This window comes from Amblyomma maculatum, chromosome 1 (assembly GCF_055883805.1).
Source record: "Amblyomma maculatum isolate TAMU_Amacu chromosome 1, ASM5588380v1, whole genome shotgun sequence".
NCBI classification, from domain to species: domain Eukaryota; kingdom Metazoa; phylum Arthropoda; class Arachnida; order Ixodida; family Ixodidae; genus Amblyomma; species Amblyomma maculatum.
In genome coordinates this window covers 356,194,534-356,215,225 of record NC_139344.1, presented here as the reverse complement: position 1 = coordinate 356,215,225, position 20,692 = coordinate 356,194,534, and the positions used below count along the sequence as shown (strand labels likewise).

At 46.1% G+C, this 20,692-nt stretch overlaps 1 protein-coding gene across 1 annotated transcript in view; it reads right to left on the bottom strand.

Moving 5' to 3' along the window:
- Nucleotides 1–1,626: 1,626 nt before the first annotated feature.
- Nucleotides 1,627–20,692, bottom strand: part of LOC146207879 (uncharacterized) — a 27,883-nt gene continuing 8,817 nt past the window's right edge. The window contains exons 3-12 of the mRNA XM_084591246.1: nt 19,398–19,553; nt 17,320–17,456; nt 15,967–16,112; nt 13,288–13,470; nt 12,461–12,550; nt 11,532–11,627; nt 10,228–10,350; nt 9,395–9,529; nt 8,554–8,670; nt 1,627–1,883 (exon numbers count right to left, since the gene is read on the bottom strand). Coding sequence (XP_084447372.1) covers nt 1,770–1,883; nt 8,554–8,670; nt 9,395–9,529; nt 10,228–10,350; nt 11,532–11,627; nt 12,461–12,550; nt 13,288–13,470; nt 15,967–16,112; nt 17,320–17,456; nt 19,398–19,553 — 1,297 coding nt within the window. The 3' untranslated portion in view covers nt 1,627–1,769. The remainder of the gene's footprint in view (nt 1,884–8,553; nt 8,671–9,394; nt 9,530–10,227; nt 10,351–11,531; nt 11,628–12,460; nt 12,551–13,287; nt 13,471–15,966; nt 16,113–17,319; nt 17,457–19,397; nt 19,554–20,692) is intronic.

The window sequence follows — 20,692 nt, the reverse complement described above, 5'->3', positions numbered from 1 at the left end:
GACGTCCGCGCGGTGGCCATATATATGAGCCCAGAAGTTTGTGCGGGCCTTAGCTTTTGGGCGGAATGGGTGGCAGCGGTGGATTCCATGCATATTTGAAGACGAGGGTGCTGGGGAGGGTGGTGGTGCCGACGAAGGTGATGAGAATGGATTTTGTGCACCCAATCTGGCGCGCTTCGGTGATGGCGTAGCATCATGGACTGCATGCAGGTCGTGGATGATCTCGTCCTAAGGTTGGCAGTCAACATCGTTATATATATAATGCCACAGCGGGCGTTGTCGGGTGCGGCGATGTATGAAAGCATGGGATAAGAGATGGCACCATTGTGGAGTTTCAAGATCCGTAGATAGAGACCAGTGCGCGGCTTAGGTGGGGTGCTGATTTTTAGGGAGTTGGGGAGTTGTATGGCTTTATCTGTACACGATCGGCGGCATGGGCGATGTCATAATCGATATTGGCGTGGGTGCAGAGAACATGGAACAGCGCTCCGTTAGAGTATATATAGTGCGGAGGTCAAGCCCGCCTCCTGGTGTGAGAAGACGATTTTGAAGCCTTCCGCAGGGAGGGGAGCGTGACGGCGGAGAGTGGCAGTAGGGGGGTTGGCGCTGAAGTGTGGGTCTCAGATGAGGGTGATCGAGGCAGGCGGCTGTGGTGGGCCGCAGCTGCACGGTGTGTCTTCACGGCATGGACCGAGTGTGAACCGATTTCAAGTTCGGCAGGGATGATAGACACGCCGTCGACATGGTATTCCATATCGGCAGCGTGGGAGATTGCGAATGGCAGCGGAGATGGCGCAGGTGTGGCGCAGAACGTAGGTGCCCGCTGCGCAGGGGCTTGGCGTCGAGCGTTAGTGCAGCTCGGTGCAGACAGGCACAACGTTTGCTCACATTCTGACTCCTTATCTCGTTAATGCAGGCGACCTCTCGCAGGCGAACTCTTGATGCGACCTGGATACGTGACGGCAACGTTCGTCACGCGTTAGCCAAGAATAATTTCAACTTATCCTATATCGACAGGGGGATTCGCTCGCTTTCAGTCTGGCTTGTATTTTGCCCACGTTTGAGAGCACAGACCCGTCGGGTGTTCTAAAGCATTGGCTCTGACAGTAAACTGCAACAATATAACCATAGTTGGGGGCTCCGCCTTAGTCCTCTAAGGGGGGCGCCAAGTCGGTCCAATATCATTACTTTGTTGGACCTGTACCGCCATTTTTAAAAATACAAGGCTATGACATGCGGATTTTTTGACGATATTGATGTTTGAGGACACGTGAATATGCGTTCAAAGAACTGCTTATTTTCTCCCTTTACCTCCGGAAAGCCGGAGTCTCGAAGAACCGTTGTGAGAAGCGCGTCGTCACGTCATTTTCAATGCTATAGATACGTCCATGGAGAAGCCTTCCTTTTAAGTACACATTATTCTGTATATGTTGGAATTCCATCACATCAAAATAGATGTTTTATAGCCATTCGTCTTTGCGCTGCCTTTTGGCCGCAGATGGATGGGTTGGGGAGGGGGTCGCTGCGGTGAAACTTGGCTACCCCTAATGCACAACCGTGAACGTACGCCTATCGATACAACCCATACGTCGTCACGCCAGGCGGCAAAAAAAGATAACTGAGAAGTTTGAGCAACACTAAATGATGATTTATTTCGGGAAGAGACGGCATGAAATCAAGAGAAACGATTTGTTCCGTTCTTTAACTGATCCAAGGGATGGGTGGCCTCCCTTGGGATGTATGTGATGTTTGAGGTCTTTATCCGCCAGCTACTTGTTCTTTTCGGCGTAGCAGGCACACCAGACTTGGTCCCCGTCGGTTCCGCGCTTGATCTTGGCCTCCCATCCTTGCTTCAGGTAGGCGTAGTCGTCGGCCGAGAACTCCTGCGGACAGAATAACAAGGGTGTGCGCGCCGCATGAAGTAAACGCTGTCATTGGTACACCTGGCTGGCCGACGACAGTTTTTGTTCCGCAAAAGTACTTGTTCTTTCTAATGGTGGACTAAAACAATAATAGAAAGTTTTCAGTTGTAGAAATGGCTTCTACGATACGGTAATACCATACAGTGTTCGCGGACACGAGAAAACAGGTTGAAGTTGAAAGTTGAAAGTTTATTTTCGAATAAAAAAACAACGTAAAACAGGTGATTCATATATGTTAATAGTGAGATAACAAATATCTCACAGTTCCTTTTTTACTGTTGCATATAGGCGCCTGGATGAAATTTGAAATTTGTAGCCGCCAGATTGTCATAGTTGCATGAATTCTAGAATTTTGAAAAGGCGATTGCCGTGGGGGTTATGCATGACACAAATTTTCGCCGACGTGCGCCCCTTCCGGAAAGTGTACGGCGCGAACCGGCGTCAATCATTACACACCCTAGTCACAAATGACCATATAAGAGTGTAAAAAGGGAGTACTAGGTCTTCTAACACTCTTTCTGATAGGGACAGGGTATGTTTTTCTAGCCTTGGGGTGAATTGTATTCAATAGATGTACGAAATACGGCTGGCAACAGAAGCAGATCCCTCTTTACAAAACGAGCGAAGTTCTTGCTGTTGCCAAAATTTTAAACCAGATTCTGAAACAGAGTATAGCATCCTTGGCACAGACGCGCCATTCTTAACTGCGCTCCATTTCATCAGTTCTTCGCGGATTTACGAAAAGTAAGGTAGGCGGACCAGGAAGACTCGTATTGCATAACGTATTGCAGGTGACACGGCGACTCATTTGAAGCAGCGGCTTTGCATCCTTCTGTGCCCTACAGTACATAATTTCCCTTTTGTTCTCGATAGTACGTCCTATTTAGTGGTTGCAGTTTAGAAACCACGCTGGAGTACTTTCCGAATATGCGACGAGATGCAACATATCCTCCGTATTTGTCCGTTAGGTGTGCTAGATATTCGTGCCATCTGCTACGTTGAAATATGCGATACCTTTGAGCACATTTTCTCTCTCCTGTGTGATAAACGTGCGAATAAAGTGTTTTTGTTGCAACTGAGAATGACGCCTATTTTTTTTTTGCGATAGTTTGTTTACAACTTTGTTGCGGGTGCTGCTTTTTGATGTTTTGTATGCCTTCGAACGAAAAGGCTCTTCGTTGGTGATGAACAAATTAGTGCTTCCTGTGAAACAGCACGATAGACTGGTCCTGAAAAATGCTTCTACCTGCTTTTTAGGGGTATCTATACTTATCGTGCACCTAGTTTGTTGGATACTTTGACATAGAAGCACCCATTCAGAGAATAGCTATACTATTCGCATGCACTGCAACTATACCAAAGTCACTTGAGCGTTTGACCTTGAGATGCCGGAGCGGGCCTAACGCGAGTGCTTCTGGCCACGCGCCAGCCGATATAGGCAACCTGCAATGGAGTTTGCTGAGACATGTGGCGCCACCTGGCGGCCGACGGGAGCTAATACTGAGTCGGCGCAGGAGCTGACGCCGTATATGTTGCGGCCGCTGTGTTCTTTCTGCGTTCGCGTTTTGTTATCCCAGTGAGTGTGATTTACTCATTTAGTGACTTCAGTGGTCTCGTGCGATGCTTCGACTACTACGGATGTGAACAAGAATAAAAATAAGCGCAAGGGCGGCGAGAAAGATTACCACAATCACGAAGGAGACCTAAGCGTACCGCTTGCTGGGAGAACCTGGGTTGAATGATGAGAGAAGGAGATATTGGCTGCGAGAGAGTAATGTAACTGAAATTTGTTTTGTTATGGGGCCATTGGCGTACAGACGCCAAGAAGCTAAAATAAGACGATTGCCCGTGAGCGGAGGAAACGGTATAAACTTCTGACTCGGGGAGTCGCACGCTGGTTGGGGCACACTACTCAGTACGCGCTGTAAAATTTGGCGTGTACTGGTATATGCTGTGCAAGATCGAGTGGCATACGTCCAGAAAATCAACAAAGCCGTGCAGCCGCAGCATCGTATTCCAGCCGCATTTCAACGGAGGCGAAATAAAAAAAAAATGTTCGTGGATCTGTGAACCGGATTTCTAATGCGGTGTCTATTCGGAACCACAAAGCCAAAATATCTTCAAAACTTCCAATTACAGATTTCAATAAGCATATTTATCTGTAAATTAGTTCTTAAGGTGCTGAAAAAGTTGAAGTGGCGGAGTGTAGAGGCCCGTGATACTGTGTACGCTGAGAATGGAACTTCGTTCTATTGTTCCGCGCCAAATTTTTCTTTCACCGACTGCTTAAGCAACTCAAGAGTCTCTTGTCTCAGACGATAGAATATTTCATCATTAGTAACAACAGTAAAAAATTCTAACTCTTAACTACCTCCGTTACGAAAGCTTTGCCGTTGAGCCAGCATTTCCCGCCGGCTTTCCCCAAGCTTGAGGTACGGAGATACAAAATGCATGCCAGTTATTGTTGTTGTTCAGGGCTTTATTTTTCCAACGGTGTAGGAGGCCCCCTACTCCCCGCCCCCGGCACGCACAGTTTTCGTTGATGACGCACGCTACAACCGCACAGTGCTTGCAATCGCCACGACATCCGTAGCGGGTACCGCACCATGCCTCCTGTAACTTCCGCGGCACTGTCGAAAGGTGCACCACGAACAAAAGTGTTCGTCATGGTATTAAACTTTAAAGCAAAACCGCGAGGAAATTATTATGCTGTTGTAATCAAACACCAAGAACAAAAAAAAAAAAAGAAGAAACGGCGATCAATCTCTTCTCAGGTTCTCTCTGCACTTTCAATGTTTGGGTATGAGGTGTGAACGCAATAGGTGAATGAAAAGCTAGTTTACAACATTTTTCATTCATTTAATTATTTCTTAATTCATCATCACATATCCGACTAATGCCCTGAGAGAATAAATTTCGTTAAAAAAAATTCCGTCTACTCACGCGACATTCAAAGCTGTGCGCGCGGGTGTTCCGTCGCGAGCGGCGCGCACTTCGCGGTGACGTCGACACCGTTCACGTTTTAAACATGAGCATTCTCGAACAGGCGGTGTCCTTTCGTCAGTATTGGTTTTCGGAAGTAGCTCTCAAGACATTCGATTGCCTTAAAACTGCAGAAAATGAGAGCCGAGATGCTTCTAGCCGTACAACGCGAACGCAACCCGACCGCGCCAGCCTACTCAGATTACTCGGCGCCGCCGTTGGCGGCGCTGAACACTGCGCTCCACTAAAGCCCCTCAATAAACTAAAAGTAGCGCCATCTCCTCTCTCCTCCTCCTGCGGCGCCGCTCCTCCTCTCGCATTTCGACCGTGGCTCCACCTACGGGGTGCGCGACTAGCGCGCGCGCTCTCCGGAGCAGGCGCCCTTCACAGCCGTCTCGATCAGCGCCGCGCGCGCGCCGATCGAGGCGGCCGTGCGCCGGGTCTCACCAGAGCCTTGCATTTTGTCGCAATGTGTTCAGGTTGAAATATTACTCACTGCTGAAACATAATAACCGAATGTTGGCTGGGATTTCCCGCCAGAATAGTTTCAGCTGTGAGTGTCATACACCACATATACGCGATTTCGGCGTTGGTTCAACTCGCCGTCATCTCCGTGTGTCCGTAGTTCGTCACATTTGGCCACTCAGCGGCATGCTTTATAAAATTTGTAACTAGGCGGCGGACAGGAACAATTTTGTAACAGTCTGTGTATGGTTTCTTTGCAGCGTTGACTGGATTGCGAGCTGCCGGTAAACTTGAGAAGTGTGGCAGCAGCTGTCTTCCATGTATTTTCAACTTCAGCTGCAGATCAAATTAACTATAGGCGGCGGAAGCTGCAGTCTGTGTGGAGTCTTTGCAGCCTTGATTGACTTGTGAGCTACCGGTAAACTTGGGGAGGGAGGTAGCAGTTATTTTTTTATATATTTGGCGTCGAGACGGTGCCGTGTTCAGCTGCCATGGTGTGTCACCATACGTACACGATTTTGGAGTCGATTTAACTCGCCTTCACCTCCTCGAGTCCGTCAGCCGTTGACAAAAGTGCGCAACATGCTTGAAAAAAAAAAAAAGAACTAGGCTGCGGAAGCTGCAGTCTGTGTGGTTTCTTTGTAAGTTGGACTGAATTGTAAGCTACCGTGAAACTTGAGAAGCGTGGTAGCAGTTTTTTTTGTTATATTTTGCGCTGAAACGGTTCCGTTTTCAACTCTCAGTGCGTGACACCATTTGTACGCGATGTCTTGGTTGAACTCGCCTTCACCACCGTGCTTCTATCAGCCGCCGGCCAAAGAGCGCAACATGCTTGAAAAAAAAATTAAATAACCAGCGGGAACGATTTAGTAGCAGTCCGCGTGGCAGCAAAACACACGGCGATATGTGCCGCGCGCGCGCCGCCCGCCCCGCTGGAAAGGAGGAAGCTGCACGCCCAGCAAAAAAAAAGCGCGCGCGCGCACGTGACGGCGCTCGGCCAATGAGAGGGACGAACGACGAAGGAGAGCGCAAGAGAGGAGGCGGGCGGCAAACTTCACATGTTGGCGCTACTTTTAGTTTATTGAGGGGCTTTACGCTCCACTAGCGCCGCCTGGCCACTGCAGGTTGCCTATAGCTCGCCGAGAAGCATCGAAGAGAAAGCGTAGAGGCAATAACCTCATACAATCTCATCAAATCACATAGACTCTCATACGGTGGACATCATTATCATAAAATATCTTCCATAATTTATGTTAATGTGCAAGAAACTGAGATCTTATGCAATTATATTCGACTTGTATGTGATTTCTTACGTGAATTGTGTGAGACTGTGTGAGAAAATGTGAGGTTATTGCCTCATACAATTTTTTTCAGTAGAGGAAGCGTAGGAAACCTGCGCAATTTTTCAATTGTTATGATAGGTGGCAGGGCGTCGGTAATGTCAGATAAGTGTTGTGTCCACTGCTATGTTTTTGTGTTCAAAATAAGAGGCATGTATGAATGGATTCTTACCTAACTTGGCTTTTGAAACAAGGGTTTCTGACAGGTAGAGTTCGTGAGTGCAGGTAATGTTACCGGCTGGTACAATACTACTTTACATGGAAGAAGCAGACGGTGAAATGTGTGGTTGAGTCCGAACAGAGCAGACTTCTGTAGATGTTTACAGATAGCACTTGATATAATCGAAAAAAAAAAAACGCGGTGTAAACTACAGAACCTTCCGATTAGATTCTCTTTATGTGCCCTTGTGTAGAAAGAAAAAAAAAAAACGAACTTAGTTATTTAATTGCAAGCTAGACACAAATGTCATGAAAATTTTCCAAGTGAGTTGGGGTTAGAGCATCACACGTCTATTTCGCACCAAAAACTTCATTTTACTTCTACTTAAGCTAGTCTCTTTGGTAATGCTGCGTGATTACGAGGTCTGTACGTACTTCGTGATCGATTTTAGATGTGTCTTCCTTTTTCTTTTTTTTCTTTTGCTCCTGCGTGCCAGAGTGTACTTATACAATGATTCAAATCAGCTATCAGGTGTGTGTCAGCGCCGTGCATAATCATTTTTTAATCTTTCATTTCTTTGTTCGTGTCCCACTGGAGTTTCTTCGCAAAATAAATTTTCACAATGGACCAGCCAGGATAATTCGCCTCGTAAGAACTCTTGAAAGTTTCCGTCGTTCTCCGGTAACACTGCCAGTAATATTACTATGATTTATTACTAGACGGTGATATGGACAAATATTGCTGTGGCGCGGCATGGTATGTTGTGTTTAACGTCCCAAAGCGACATCGTCTATGAGAGACGCCGTATAGTGGAGGTCTCCGGAAATTTCGACCATCTTAGGTTATTTAGCGTGCACGAAATCGCACAGAACACAGGCGCCTTGCTTTTCGATTCCATCTAAACACGACCACTGTGACCGGGATTGCACCCGCGTCTTCGCGGTCAGCAGTCGACCGTCGTAACTATTGAACTACCGCGGTGGGGCGGAGAGGTACTGCTACACGTTGTAACCGCAAGACCGAATTTGAATATCGTTATTCAAAATGGAAGTGTTGAGACGAAAAGGCGACTAAATGCTTCCATAAAGTTTACAGACAGAAAGAGGGAGAGCTTGAGATGCAAAAATTTAAGGCAGACAGGAGGATGCGGAGATGGAAGGGTGAATATGACCATGCTAACGGTATTTTTTTTTAAAGCCACATTAAGGGCTACGAAGTGGAGGACACGGAGTTATTCTCAGATCACCTGAATTTCCAGAACTTGCGTCACAATATCAGTAAACGATCGTTGCATTCATCATTTCTAACCATCATTTTGTTCTCGATTTCCAAAGCCATAAGCACTGAGCAACTCGGGGCGCGCAAATATTCAAACGTAAAGATTATATATTTTGGTGGTATGTGTTCTTTATATGTCCAGCCCTTGCTTTAAATATATCGCATTTTGTATTTACCGCTACTCGATTAAATTACAATGTTTATAGCTACGCGAAGGAAGTGGGTAAGAAGGGAAACGAAGCGCTAAGATTGTTTTTGTGATAAAAGTAATATGTTGTTCTCTGTTCGCAAATCTCGAAGTTCTGTTTGCTCACCCCTATGTCTATGACCTGATCAGCGCTTCTCCATCTTGATACAGACTAGGGAGTGAGTGGAGAGGTGCATGCACAAGTATGCGTTGTCTTACCTTGAAAAATTCCTCCTTTCTGCTCTCGAGCCTCTCGAGTTCTCCTTGTAGCGCCTTGATGGTCTCGTCGCTGATGTCCTCGGCCTGGACGTTCACGAAGCCGCACCTTTTCAGGAGCTGCGCGGAGTGCGATCGAATTTCCAGTCGGTGCTAAATATCACTTCACGCATAATTCGACAGAAGACACTTTATGCGAGCAAACACAATGAAGAATGGCTTAACGCTATCCGGACATGGGTGACCATAGTCTATAGCACATGGCAAACGTCCTTGAAAGGTTCTCTTCAAGTTCACTATGGTTCCCTGGCTGCAGCACAACTACCGAATTTCATCGTGGAGGAATAATAAATTATTTACTTTGTCCCCATAAATTTTGCTAATTTATAATGTAGCAGTTGCAAGCACAAGTATCTAGGCAGCTGTCACCAGAATTTACGAGGCAAACTGAATGTTTTTGGGCCTGTCATATTGAAGACTGCAATGTGCTAGTAGCACAGGAAAAATCTGTGGATTGACTTTTTCATTCCCACCCCACAACCCAGAGAAACCGGTTCACCGAAGGTCGAGAGAAGTCTACATAGAGTTGCTATTAATATATATATATATATATATATATATTTTTTTTTTTTTTTCTGAGGTAGCGGACGTGGAAAATGTGGCGAAAGTGTCGGATATCTGTTATGTGCTACTGCGGTATACCGTGAACGTTACATGTCGCATTGAACAATAGGTGACCTTTTAAAAAAGGAGTCTAGCGGATGGGTATACGAGGTACTTTACTCCTAAGATGTAATTGCCAGGGCCGGAATGCGGGGATTTGGGATCAACTTATTCAGTATACCTGTCCGTATTCGGGGACGGTGAGGAGGTTGTACTTCCGCTGAGCCACGTAGCTCTTGAACTCTTCCGAGTAGTCCGCCTTGTCTCCCCTGCAGTAGTCGGTGAAGAATATCCTGCCTCCCGGCGCCAGCCATTTCTGCGTGCAAATGACACACAGACGGGAAATACATATTAACATTGTACACCGCAGGTGTTATTCTGTAGCCGAGTAACCACGATCGTCCGAAAAAAGCACCACGTGTATACTTGCTGCATACACATGAAAGAGACGTGCTGAACAGCGCTTATGTGAAAAAAGAGCCCCAGTTGATCTTTTAAAGGTGGAATAAAGGTTACGAGAGTCGGCTTACGACATAGCACATGAAAGTTTTCTAAAATATTAACTGCGGTTCTGCACGTGTTCACATAGTAAGTACAGTTACGAGTTAAGGTACCACGTTGTATGACGCCTCTCATGAATGTCTACTTCCTTCTATCTATAAGGGTCCACTGTAGAGTGAAAAAGTTTGCAAGTTTGCAATACGTTTCATGAAGATGAATAACGTAGAAGCTGGAGCACCTTTTTATTGCATGTTCCCACATGCAATCAATTGTGTGAACAGTCGGTCTCGTGGAAGACCTGAGTAGCGCCTTAGGTGTTTCTCTCATTTTTTACAAACCGCTACAAAATCAAGTCGGCGCAGTTAAACGACATAAGTGGCTTTGAGGACAGAGTCGAATGGTGCTATCAGTCCGAAAACATAGAGAACACAGTAACGGGGATTCTCGACATGTGGGCTCAGATCTGTGAAGCGCTGCTGGTGCCGCGTGGCGGTGATGTGGCGCTTCACTTACGTGGAAGAGCTTGAAAAGAGTGTCTTTATCCGCTATGTGGAGCAGGGCGTCTCTGCTGTAGATAAGGTCGAAACTGCCCTCAGGAAACTCCGCCATCGTAACGTCAGACATCTTGAACTGGATCTGTTGAACATAAGAAAACAGGCAGCTACAGCATGAACACAGGTACTGGCTGTGACCTTCTGACCGAAAGCTTATCGCTAACGTATGGTTAAAGGTTGCCCATCGCTTGAACCCCCCTTCCGCAAGCAACTGTTTCTCCCAAGCAGACGAAGTCAAGTCCTCTTGTCGAAATGTTGGCTTGACTTTCGAACCGAGGCTCCCCCTGTAGCCTTGTTCAGTGCTCTTTCGTACTGTATATCCATCTTCTTTCTCTCGTTCTACCCCTTGTCAAGAGTAATACTTCATGAAGATACTACTAGATTGTGTCCTTTCTCGTGTAAGGATGTCTCGCGCGGGGAGGGTGTAGCTTATTTCTATATGGTAACTGTATGTTTCCAGTGCGCAGCCAGCAGACTGCGCGTGTCCCAAAAGTTAAACCTTCATGCTTTGGGGAATATGTACATGCGCAGAATATACAAGATATTATTTTCTCGCCAATGGTTTCCCAGGACCTGGGTGAACCACCCGCGTAATGCAATTCTTACCATTAATTACACTGTTGATTTTTAACGTTGTTGTATCGACTCTTTCCGAAACGAAAATAAACCGCGCTTCTGTTCGTGCCTGACCACCGCAACGCACTCGCTGTTGGGGGTTCCAAAACGCGCGTTGAACACAGTGGAGTCAGTTCATTATTACATTGCGAGAGCGGTGTGGGGGCAGCGGTACAGGTGAAAAGGCGCGCGTAACGCACAATTACACATGGCCACTCATCGTGTAGCCAGTGTGACGTCGTATCGAGGGAAGGTGCGAAGATGGGCGTCGGTGGTGCTAAAGCACTAGCTGCAAGATACATAGGTGCAGTAAGCGGCCACAGAATATGGTGGCGCGGCGTGCGCGGAAGACGCCGACGAGCCGACGATGCCATGATTTCGGCGAACGGCGCGCATACATGATTCCCTATATACATAACATATTCGCACGCACGTATGGCTGAAGGCGTCTTGCGAAGCCCCTGGTCGCATCGCCGTGTAAACTAACACAAGATTTTCAAACTGCGAGTGTATGCGGTGTTGCATCATATTTTCGAACAGGTTGCAGCAAAATATGAGTTGGTCACTGTGACGCTCTTTACAAATATTCTCCAACAAATGAACACCAGTGCTCACAATGTGACATTTGCACATCTACCAGGGACCCACCTTGTCTGCAAGATGTGGCCTCTGGGCGAAGTGCTCCAGCGCTATGGACATCATGTTGACGGAGAGATCCACGGCCACGATGCGAACGTCGTACTTCTGCGCGGTTACGGAGGAAAAAGGCACGTGTAAGTAAGTGTCTAACCTACAACGAACCCCATGTATTGTAAGCACGCTGAGTGTCTGATTGTCTGTCTTCCTGCTGTGTTTCTAGCCAAGCAAGCACATTTAATTAGTACCGAGTGCCATTTGTATCTCGCGTACTTCAATGCGGTTTTTTAGTGTTTCATTTTATTTCAAGCGTGCATGCTTGTTAGAACACTGCTAGCCATCTCCTCGAGTTGATTAAGTTGCGCCAGTTGTGCGAGCTGTTATGCCAGTTGTACCAGCTACAATTCCTCCATCTCAGATGAGTAAATTTCTGCACACGCATTGACACCCTACTGAAAAAATCGTATGAGGCCCATTTTCTCACACAATCTCACTCAATTCACATAAAAAATCACATACAAGTCGCATATATTTGCATAATGTATCATAGTTTTTGTACATTATCATAAATTATGTACGATATTTTATGCTAATGATGTGCACCATATGAGGGCCTATGCGATTTGATAAGATTTTATGAGGTTATTGCCCCGTAGAACTTTTAGTTTTTCAGTAGGGCAGACATCGGTTTTTCTCTGTCAGAAAGTTAATAGCGCTATCCATGAGATAACTGGCCGGCCCCCTTAATTGCGTTTCTTACATCGCTACGGCCGCTCTTGTTGTCCACATCATCAGCCGCCATATCACCGCAAACTTAGACTTTTAACTACAGGCTGGCTGGATTCATAGCTCGGACAAGGAACGTTCAAGTTCCGCCCCTCTCTCTAGCAGCAGTTTCACCAGGGTACACTAGCTACTGATTGCGACACTGGCCCTCTTACCTCCGCCATGTAGAAGTCATGTCCACCGACCCCGCAGCCTACATCTAGGATACGGTCACCATCCTTGACTCCCGCCTTCTTCACGCCCCACTGCAACGGAACAAGGCCCGAATGTGATCGACGGTAAAACATGTAGTTGTACAAATTGGCTCTCCATAAGTAGACAGCCTTACAGTGCAAGATGGACGGGACAAATGAAGCTGCGAATATCATTCCTTGTCTCTGTTCCGTCAGTGTTACGCTGCGATTTTTAATGATGTAATGGAGTTTTCCAAGTACTGAATTGCAACAGCAAGAGCTTGCAGTTTTAAAGAGCTTCTGTAAATTTATTTCATGGTACTCCTTCTTCCAGCGTATTAAAGCTGGCAAAAAATATTCGCGCCGGTATTGTCACTGTCTGCTGAATGCCAACACCGTTTGGACTGAAGAGGTGTGTCCAAGCCGAAACAAGCCACTGGCACAGCTATGTGAAAAAAAATAAATTATAAAGACCTTCTGACCAGATTTTGCTACAATAAAGAATCGATAAGCTTGCTTTGGTCATAGCAGCTACTTGTCGTGAGTTCACATAACCAGAACTTGTCAGAGTAGCGGATGCAAATCAAGATATTATATAGCAAGTAAGTATGGAAAACAAGCTGATTCTTTGCGCTTGTCTCATTTGTGTCTTCTTTAATAGTTCTGCGCCTTGTTTTCTTCAGTACCGTTTTACTAATATTCTGAGAGTCCGCGCGTAACAACCGATAACTACAACGGCGACCGCCAATCCGACCCCTGCTAAAACGGCTCCTGTGTACAGAGCGTGGCGTTAGCGCCTTCTTTTTCACCTCCGTGGTGGAGAGCCCGCCCGTGCTGACGAAGGTGTTGCCGAAGATCCACTCGTACCGCCGCACACCGTCGCGCGAATACTGCTGCTGGTCCAGGAACTCCTGGAAGCTGTTGAAGTCCTTGACGGTGCGCTGACTCATCTTTCTGGCCAGGAAGCACACCTGGCACGGGTTCTGTTTGTGCTGCGTTATTAACGAATGAACAAACCTCATTATACAGCTCAGCTTAGCCTCAGAAGTATGAGCGGGTGAAAATAAACAACGTAAAATATGAAATGGGACCTTTACGCGTTGTGACGCGTTTAAGGCGCGAGCGTATCAGTAGGCTGTTTTTCTCCTGTAGGGAAGAAATTAGCCTTATCATGCTAGCATTGACGTCTGCTGGCAAAGCAGACATACAGAGTGTCTCATGCGGCCTAGTAAGCAAGATTTTTAAAACGCACGGGTATGTTATAAGAAAGCGCCACTAAAATGCAAGCAAGTAATCGCTCTGCAGAAAAACTCAATCGGAACAAAAGAGCAATGAACCAGATTTGATGATATGACTGACCATCTCGCCTTGACTTTAGGTAGACTTCCCATCTAGAGAGCTTTACAGCGCCAAATCAAGCGTCTGATAATTAAGCCATTCATCACACTGCTATATATTTCGTAAGAAGCTATTTTTTAGTTTAAACAAAAATTAGCACCATAAAGGAAAAAGAAAGCCGACGCTACCAGCTGCTTTGGTTACCCTAAGTCAGCGCTCTATACCCAAATAGTACCAATAAATTCTACATTCAGCCTCGTTCATCGCGACCGCAAGCGACAAGGAACACAGCTCTCAATGCAAAATAAACAAATAAATAAATAAAATAATATGCGCGCAGTAGTTCTACGCGGTTATGACAGCGGCACTGCCCCCAGACTTGACTTCCAATACGGAATATACGTATAACGGGACGATACACATTTAAACAACACGGCAGAAAGAACCGCCACATATGCGAATGTGGTAGAGCTTATTGAAGTAGACAGTACAACCGCTGGTCAACTAAGTTACCTTGATCAAGAGCTGACGACAATGCACCCAGTAGCAATGCGGTACCTTCCGAAACTGACCTTCTGTCCAGGCGACCGATACGAGCCTCTGCAACGGTCTCTTGTGGATCCACAGACGCAGTTGTCAACTGCGCTAGGTGCCTCTCTCCCTTCACGCAAATTCTGCGGTTCAGTGCGATAGTAATGCTGGTCTGAGGTTGGTGGTGAAAAGGGCTAGACTTGGCAGAGATAAACCACCTCTGACAAGGGGAAGGAGAAGCACTGCAGGCATCGGACATTCAGTGGAGACAAGTTTAGCCCGCCTCCTTTTTTTGTTATTTTTAGTTCGTAAAGACGAGCGAGGCTCCGCGGATGCTTTCATCCTATCGTCTGCATTGCGCAAGACCTGAAGGGAGCATGAGAGATTAAAAAGACCGACCACTTTGTTATCCTTATCGCCGGAGCCCCCGACGTAATCTGCGAGTGGGGCGGAGTATCATCGGCAGCCGTTGCTCAGTTAACGCCTGCGCAGGCAATACTCGTCGTCTTCTCGAAAGCTACTGGACAAATGCACAGTGCTGAGACTGCTCGTCCGAGATGAAGCTATGGGGAAATAGATATCGCTTGAGCAGTTCTTATCGTTTTTCCTTTCATTTAAGCTTTTGAAAGCAAGCACCGGACGTCACTTATCAACAGGCAACTTCAGATCTGGATTGTACAGACCATATATGTGCCCTGTCAGCCACCCACCGAGTGGTGCTCGTACCGACAACACTGTCACGCGTTCCATGGCATGTGGCGATGCGACGTCTTTGCTCAAGCGGTCATTGGAATGTTTCCAAGAAGAATAGCAAGAGTGCAATCGGTGTAAACACGGTCACGCACTATAGTCTGATGATCGTACGACCACCTGCTCCTACAAAAGTCTGATGCGGCTCGTTGAAACGACGACAAAAACAAAATACAACTTCACTATCGACGACAACGGCGGTGGTTGAAGATTGTCCGCTCTTCGAGTCTGCGGTGCCCGTTTCATTACTGTGGACTTGGATCAGCTCGGTAGTTTTTCTGCACCATTTCCAGCGGCGAATACCGGACATTTCTAGAATTTCCGGAACCCGGCCTCCATTATGGCGTCTCTTTTAACCTGACGCTCTTCGGGAGGTTAAACATCACAAACCAAATCAATCTTTGAAAGGACGAAGAGTGCATGATTAAGGCATAATGCTTTAATTGCATACAAGCATTCTACACTGCATGCAGTGCCGATTTCGTCAAATTTAAACAAACTCATTTGAGGTGTCACTTTTTTGTCATCATATATATATATGATATATAAAATATAAGAACCAATAATGACAGCAGCCGATCACGAATACGCAGTGTTATCCTTGCATCAGTTAAATGTGAAAAATAAAACAAGATGGTACAATAGGGGAACAACAGGTACTGCTGGAAGAAATTAATTTTTGTTCTGTTTTGGCCTTTAGGTGCTCCTTTATACCGCAGATAATCACGAAAACAATCGTGCAGAATGTAGACAATGAAAAAAATCCGTGTTTTGTGTGGGAGGAACCCTCAGGCACTCCGCTGCGTTCGTAAGGGTCTTTAAGAGTCGCATTCTGCTACGCGCAAATAAGGCTCCTTCTTAGGGCTCACCTTGATGTACGCCTTGACGTTGGCCACCTTCTCCACGACGAAACGGTCTTCCGAGTCCTCAGCCGGGACGGGAACTCTCTTGATCATATTATAATAGTCGGACAGCTTCCTGTAGAAGGTAGGGTTGGTCGTCCGCTTCACGTCACCTATGAGAAAGAAAACAGTTCCTTGTAGACGTGAAAAGATTTGCGGATTCGGCCACTGCCGAAGTGACGCCAATACTGTTGTGTCGTGAATGAGACACAAGGCAGCGACCAGCAATCAACCTCTCTTTAGCCGTTATGTATTTTCTCTTCCTCGTTCTCTATTTCGCCTGCGCGTGTAGAGCACTTCGTCTTTATCACAGATACTAATTTCTTCGCGACGTGACGTTGTATATGGCGAGATGGTAGATTTCGTGTCGTCATAATCATAATCAGAAAGTTAGCACGCCAAACTTTAACACTGTCATGCGTGCCAACTATTTGTTCCCTAATTTTATAGCAAGGACTGGGGCAATTTATCTTTACCACTAAGGTATATTAGTAACCAAGTTATAGAAGCACACATTAAAAAGAACTTCTGTGAGCCTACGTGCGCTTATCATTTTATATTTTATCACTACCGTCAGAGTCGTCAAAATATTAAAAATACCGTTTTGAGGATCCATTGTGCTGCGCTTGTCTGCATATATTTTGCGAGTGTGTACTTTGATTGTACCCTTGTTATTGTTGTGATCTTATCATCTCCGGACGTCAACTTGGAATTACGAATTCTTTCTGTCTGGGTGTGGAGTATTTATGACTTTTGCTTTTATTCTTTCAGCTTGTTCCTTTAGCCCCCTCTCTTCTGTGTTGTAAGTTTTCGTTTTATGGGGCTTAACGTGTTAAACCGACTCAGGGTATGACGGATGCCGTATTGGAGGGCTGTAGGAATTTTGACCATTCATCATGGAGTTCTTCGGCGTGCACTGACACCGCACAGTACAAGTGCCCCTCGCTTTTCGCATTTACCGAAAAGCGGCCGCCGCGGATAGGATTTGATCCCGCGTCCTTTAATTAAGTAGTCGAGCGCCCTAAATCCCGAATCATCACTGCGGTGCCCTACTCTAATGTGCTGTGTAACTTGAGGGTAAAAGTGAAATGAACTAAGTGAATGACACTGCAATCTTTCCTTCTTTGAGAAAAGCGGTTAAATTTGGTCTTTCTCAAGAATCAATGCTTTGCATTTCTATCTCTGAAGGCTCGTTGTATTGACCTCATCTCACGCCTTCACAATCGATGTAATGGCACAATTAACTCCAAAAGAAGCAAAATGCTTTGCATTTTAGCGAACCATATGTATATCGGGGAAATATGTTTGCCATCTGTTTACCGGATGGCTTGAAGCAGGATTCGCGGAGGAAGAGCAGGCCACCGTCCCTGAGCCAGGAGATTTCTTTCTCGAAGAGCCGCAAGCACTCTTCGTCGCTCAGGTACATGTACAGCCAGTTGCTGAACACCACGTCGTAGCTGCACGAGATGGAACCACGGTACAATAAGAGAAGAAAGCCTCCTGGGAATCTCTGGACGAGGCTGCTGAAAAGCGTGAAGTCCCGTGGTGACGCCATGTCCGCGCATCTAAAACTTTCCTTCAGCGCACTCTTTATGTCGGCGCTTCGAGACTAATTAATTATGATGCATTTCCAATGTTACCGTGACACTTCCTGTGAAGCCAGTGCAGTCACTGAACCGTGAGTGCACAAAATACAGCGCAAGTAAATGCCATCAGTATGACAGGAACTCCATCGACTGCATGGAGCAGCGAATGTGTCTTCAGGTTCTGCACGCAATGTCCAAAATTGTCGTTTTCAATGTCTGTCAAGAGAACTTGGAGCAAAGGGTGGCTCAGTTGGCCAGTTTCACATTATCTGCAGTTTTAGACACAAATGAAAATGTTCACGTCGTTCGTCTTCGTTTGTGTTGCATTGTTGAACATGGAAGCCTTTTCACTGTCTCCCAGTTATTCATTTTATTAGGCTTGATATTCAAATAGCTCTGTACAAAGAAAACCTAAACTATGCGCACGAGTCACGGCAGGTCTGTGTAGCTACTATCCAGACATTGCTGTGTCATTTTTTTCTACATTGGACACCTTCCTTAACTACTCGAGATGACGCTTAGTTTAGACCCTATATGAGGAAGGGGCCCATTTATTATCTATTCAATTCTTGCACATACTCGTAAAGCGTCAGCTGGGACGGCTGAACACCCTGACAATGGCAGAAGTTTAACCATCGCGGAGAGCTGAACCAGCAAGGGGGACAAGCTTTTTTCTTACATCAAATCATGAACCAACTAGCCCGACAAGTTCTACTAAGAACAAGATAGCACTACATGAAGCATGCATCGTTTCAATTCTTACTTCACGCGCGTTGTCGGTACGTTGATGCGGGAGTATTCGGTGAATAGTCGGAGGCATATCAGCTTGCACTTGTAAAAAACGAAAATTCGCAGATGACAAAAAAAAAAAAAAAAGTGTCTGCACCAAGCCTGCCAATCAATATACAACGAAGCTGCGATATGGCGACCATTACTTTGTTATAACTGTTTTTACGCTACAACCGTAAAATGCTTGCAAGTAATTGCAGCCATCCTACTATATAGGTTTTTAACCACAACATGACACTCTACGTTGAGCAAACAAATCGCGGGTGGTCTAACTTGGGGCTCCTCACCAACTGTGAGCTAGCATGGTCAGCCCTGGTTTTGCAATGCTTATCTTAACTTTTCATCACTTTACTTGATTTTAAACTGGCTTACCTTGCTTGACACGTAATGTAATGTAGGCTGCCCACGTTAGCAGGAGCGACACAGAACGTCCCTCTTTGACAAAGCTGTATGAGCGTGCCTCCGTGGGCTAGGAGCTGCGTGTCTGTCTCCCGGTGGGTTAAATCCGTATTCATAAATAGCTACACCCACGTTGGCAGATACTACCGATTCGACTATTACATGTGCTCTCATGACGTCACAGAAACCGCTGACAAATCAGTGGCCAGTCGTTCGGCCTGCTAACAGCCACATTCCAGAAGGCCTGCTCGCGAGGAGGAGCGGACAGACACACAGAGAATGGCTTCTCGGCGGAGTGGAAGCTATATACTGCACTAACACAACTGAAATAAAATATTTGGCTGCATGCCGGGGCAGCGGGGCTCACCTCTGCGCTGGCAGGATCAGTTTCATGACGTCAGTCTGGAGAAACGTGACTACCGATTCGGCTATTACATGTGCTCTCATGACGCCACAGAAACCGCTCACAAATCAGTGGCCAGTAGTTCGGCCTGCTAACAGTCACATTCCAGAAGGCTTGCTCGTGAGGAGGAGCGGATAGACACACAGAGAATGGCTTCTCAGTGGAGTGGAAGCTGTACTGAAATAAAATATTTAGCTGCATTCCGGGGTAGCGGGGCTCACCTCTGTGCTGGTAGGTCCAGTTTCATGACGTCAGTCTGGAGGAACGTGACGTTGTTTAAATGCCCATTCCTCCGGCGATTCGACTCCACGTATGCGGGCATGAAGTCTACGGCAGTCACGTGACGCGCCTGAGAGGCCAGCTTGCCCGTGAAGCGACTGCAAATTTCGTCAAGTTTCTGTTAGCAACGACCCACCGACATACTGCACCGAGGCAAACAACCCCACAAAACGTACGGGCAGCGGCACAATCACCACAAAGTTTTTCGCACCACCCTGAGAGGCGTCGATGCACACTTCCCGCTTCATTCACTATAGTCAGGCGAAGCTGAAGCTAACCAAAATGCACAGTACTCGCCGCAAACAATCCAGTAGTCTTCATATTCATTATAGACTCCTGTAAATGTATAGTAGTGCGAAGACATCTTCGAAGGCACCGAAGGCCAGTGACATTCATTTTGACAGCAACATTCCTGGGCTCAGTCTCCGTGCCTGGTCAGTCCTCCAGACTGTGTTTCCTTCCCCATGGCATACAAGACTGCACTCCTTCATTGCTAGTGAATGTCCAGCCTCCGGGAATATTTATTTCCTGTTTCCGCAGTTGAGTTTGCTGACTTTCGAACACGCTGTCCAAATATTTGTAAAGGCTGTAATTATTGTTCTCATTTTGGTTATTTCTTTGTTTCTCGATCGTTACCTAAATGTAACGACTTGAGTTTGCTGCTGACGACTGACTTAGGCAGGACATTGTTTAGAACAGTTTTAGAAACCATTTTAGCTAATGCTGATGAAGCAACATGTACACACGTCCCTCAAATATGAAAGGCAACAGACAAGGAGCGCTTAATTAATGATTGAGTCATAATTACGCGTGACAAGCACATTTTTTTCCCGCTTTATGAATAGTCTAAACTAAGAGCTCACCGGTATCCCTTACTTTGTGAATACCATATTTTGGGTATTTTGTGCGAACTGGTATTCACATTTCATATTGAAGAGACTTGTACTACCCAATTTTTAGAAATCATATTAACACATAAGATGTTCTATAGACACAATACGCAAAATACATTGGATTAATGTATTTATGAGTTACATTTTTTATGCGTGCTGTCGACTTAATTATAGACATGTCTGCGAAGTTCAACGTGCTACTAACTCTGTGTTACTTTTATTGACACCAGGCACACTCAACCATGGGCACATGCAACTATAACAGCACTTCTGTTCTCTTCTAGACCCGCGTGTTACTATTAACTGGTATATTCAAGCCATTACCACACACACACACACACACA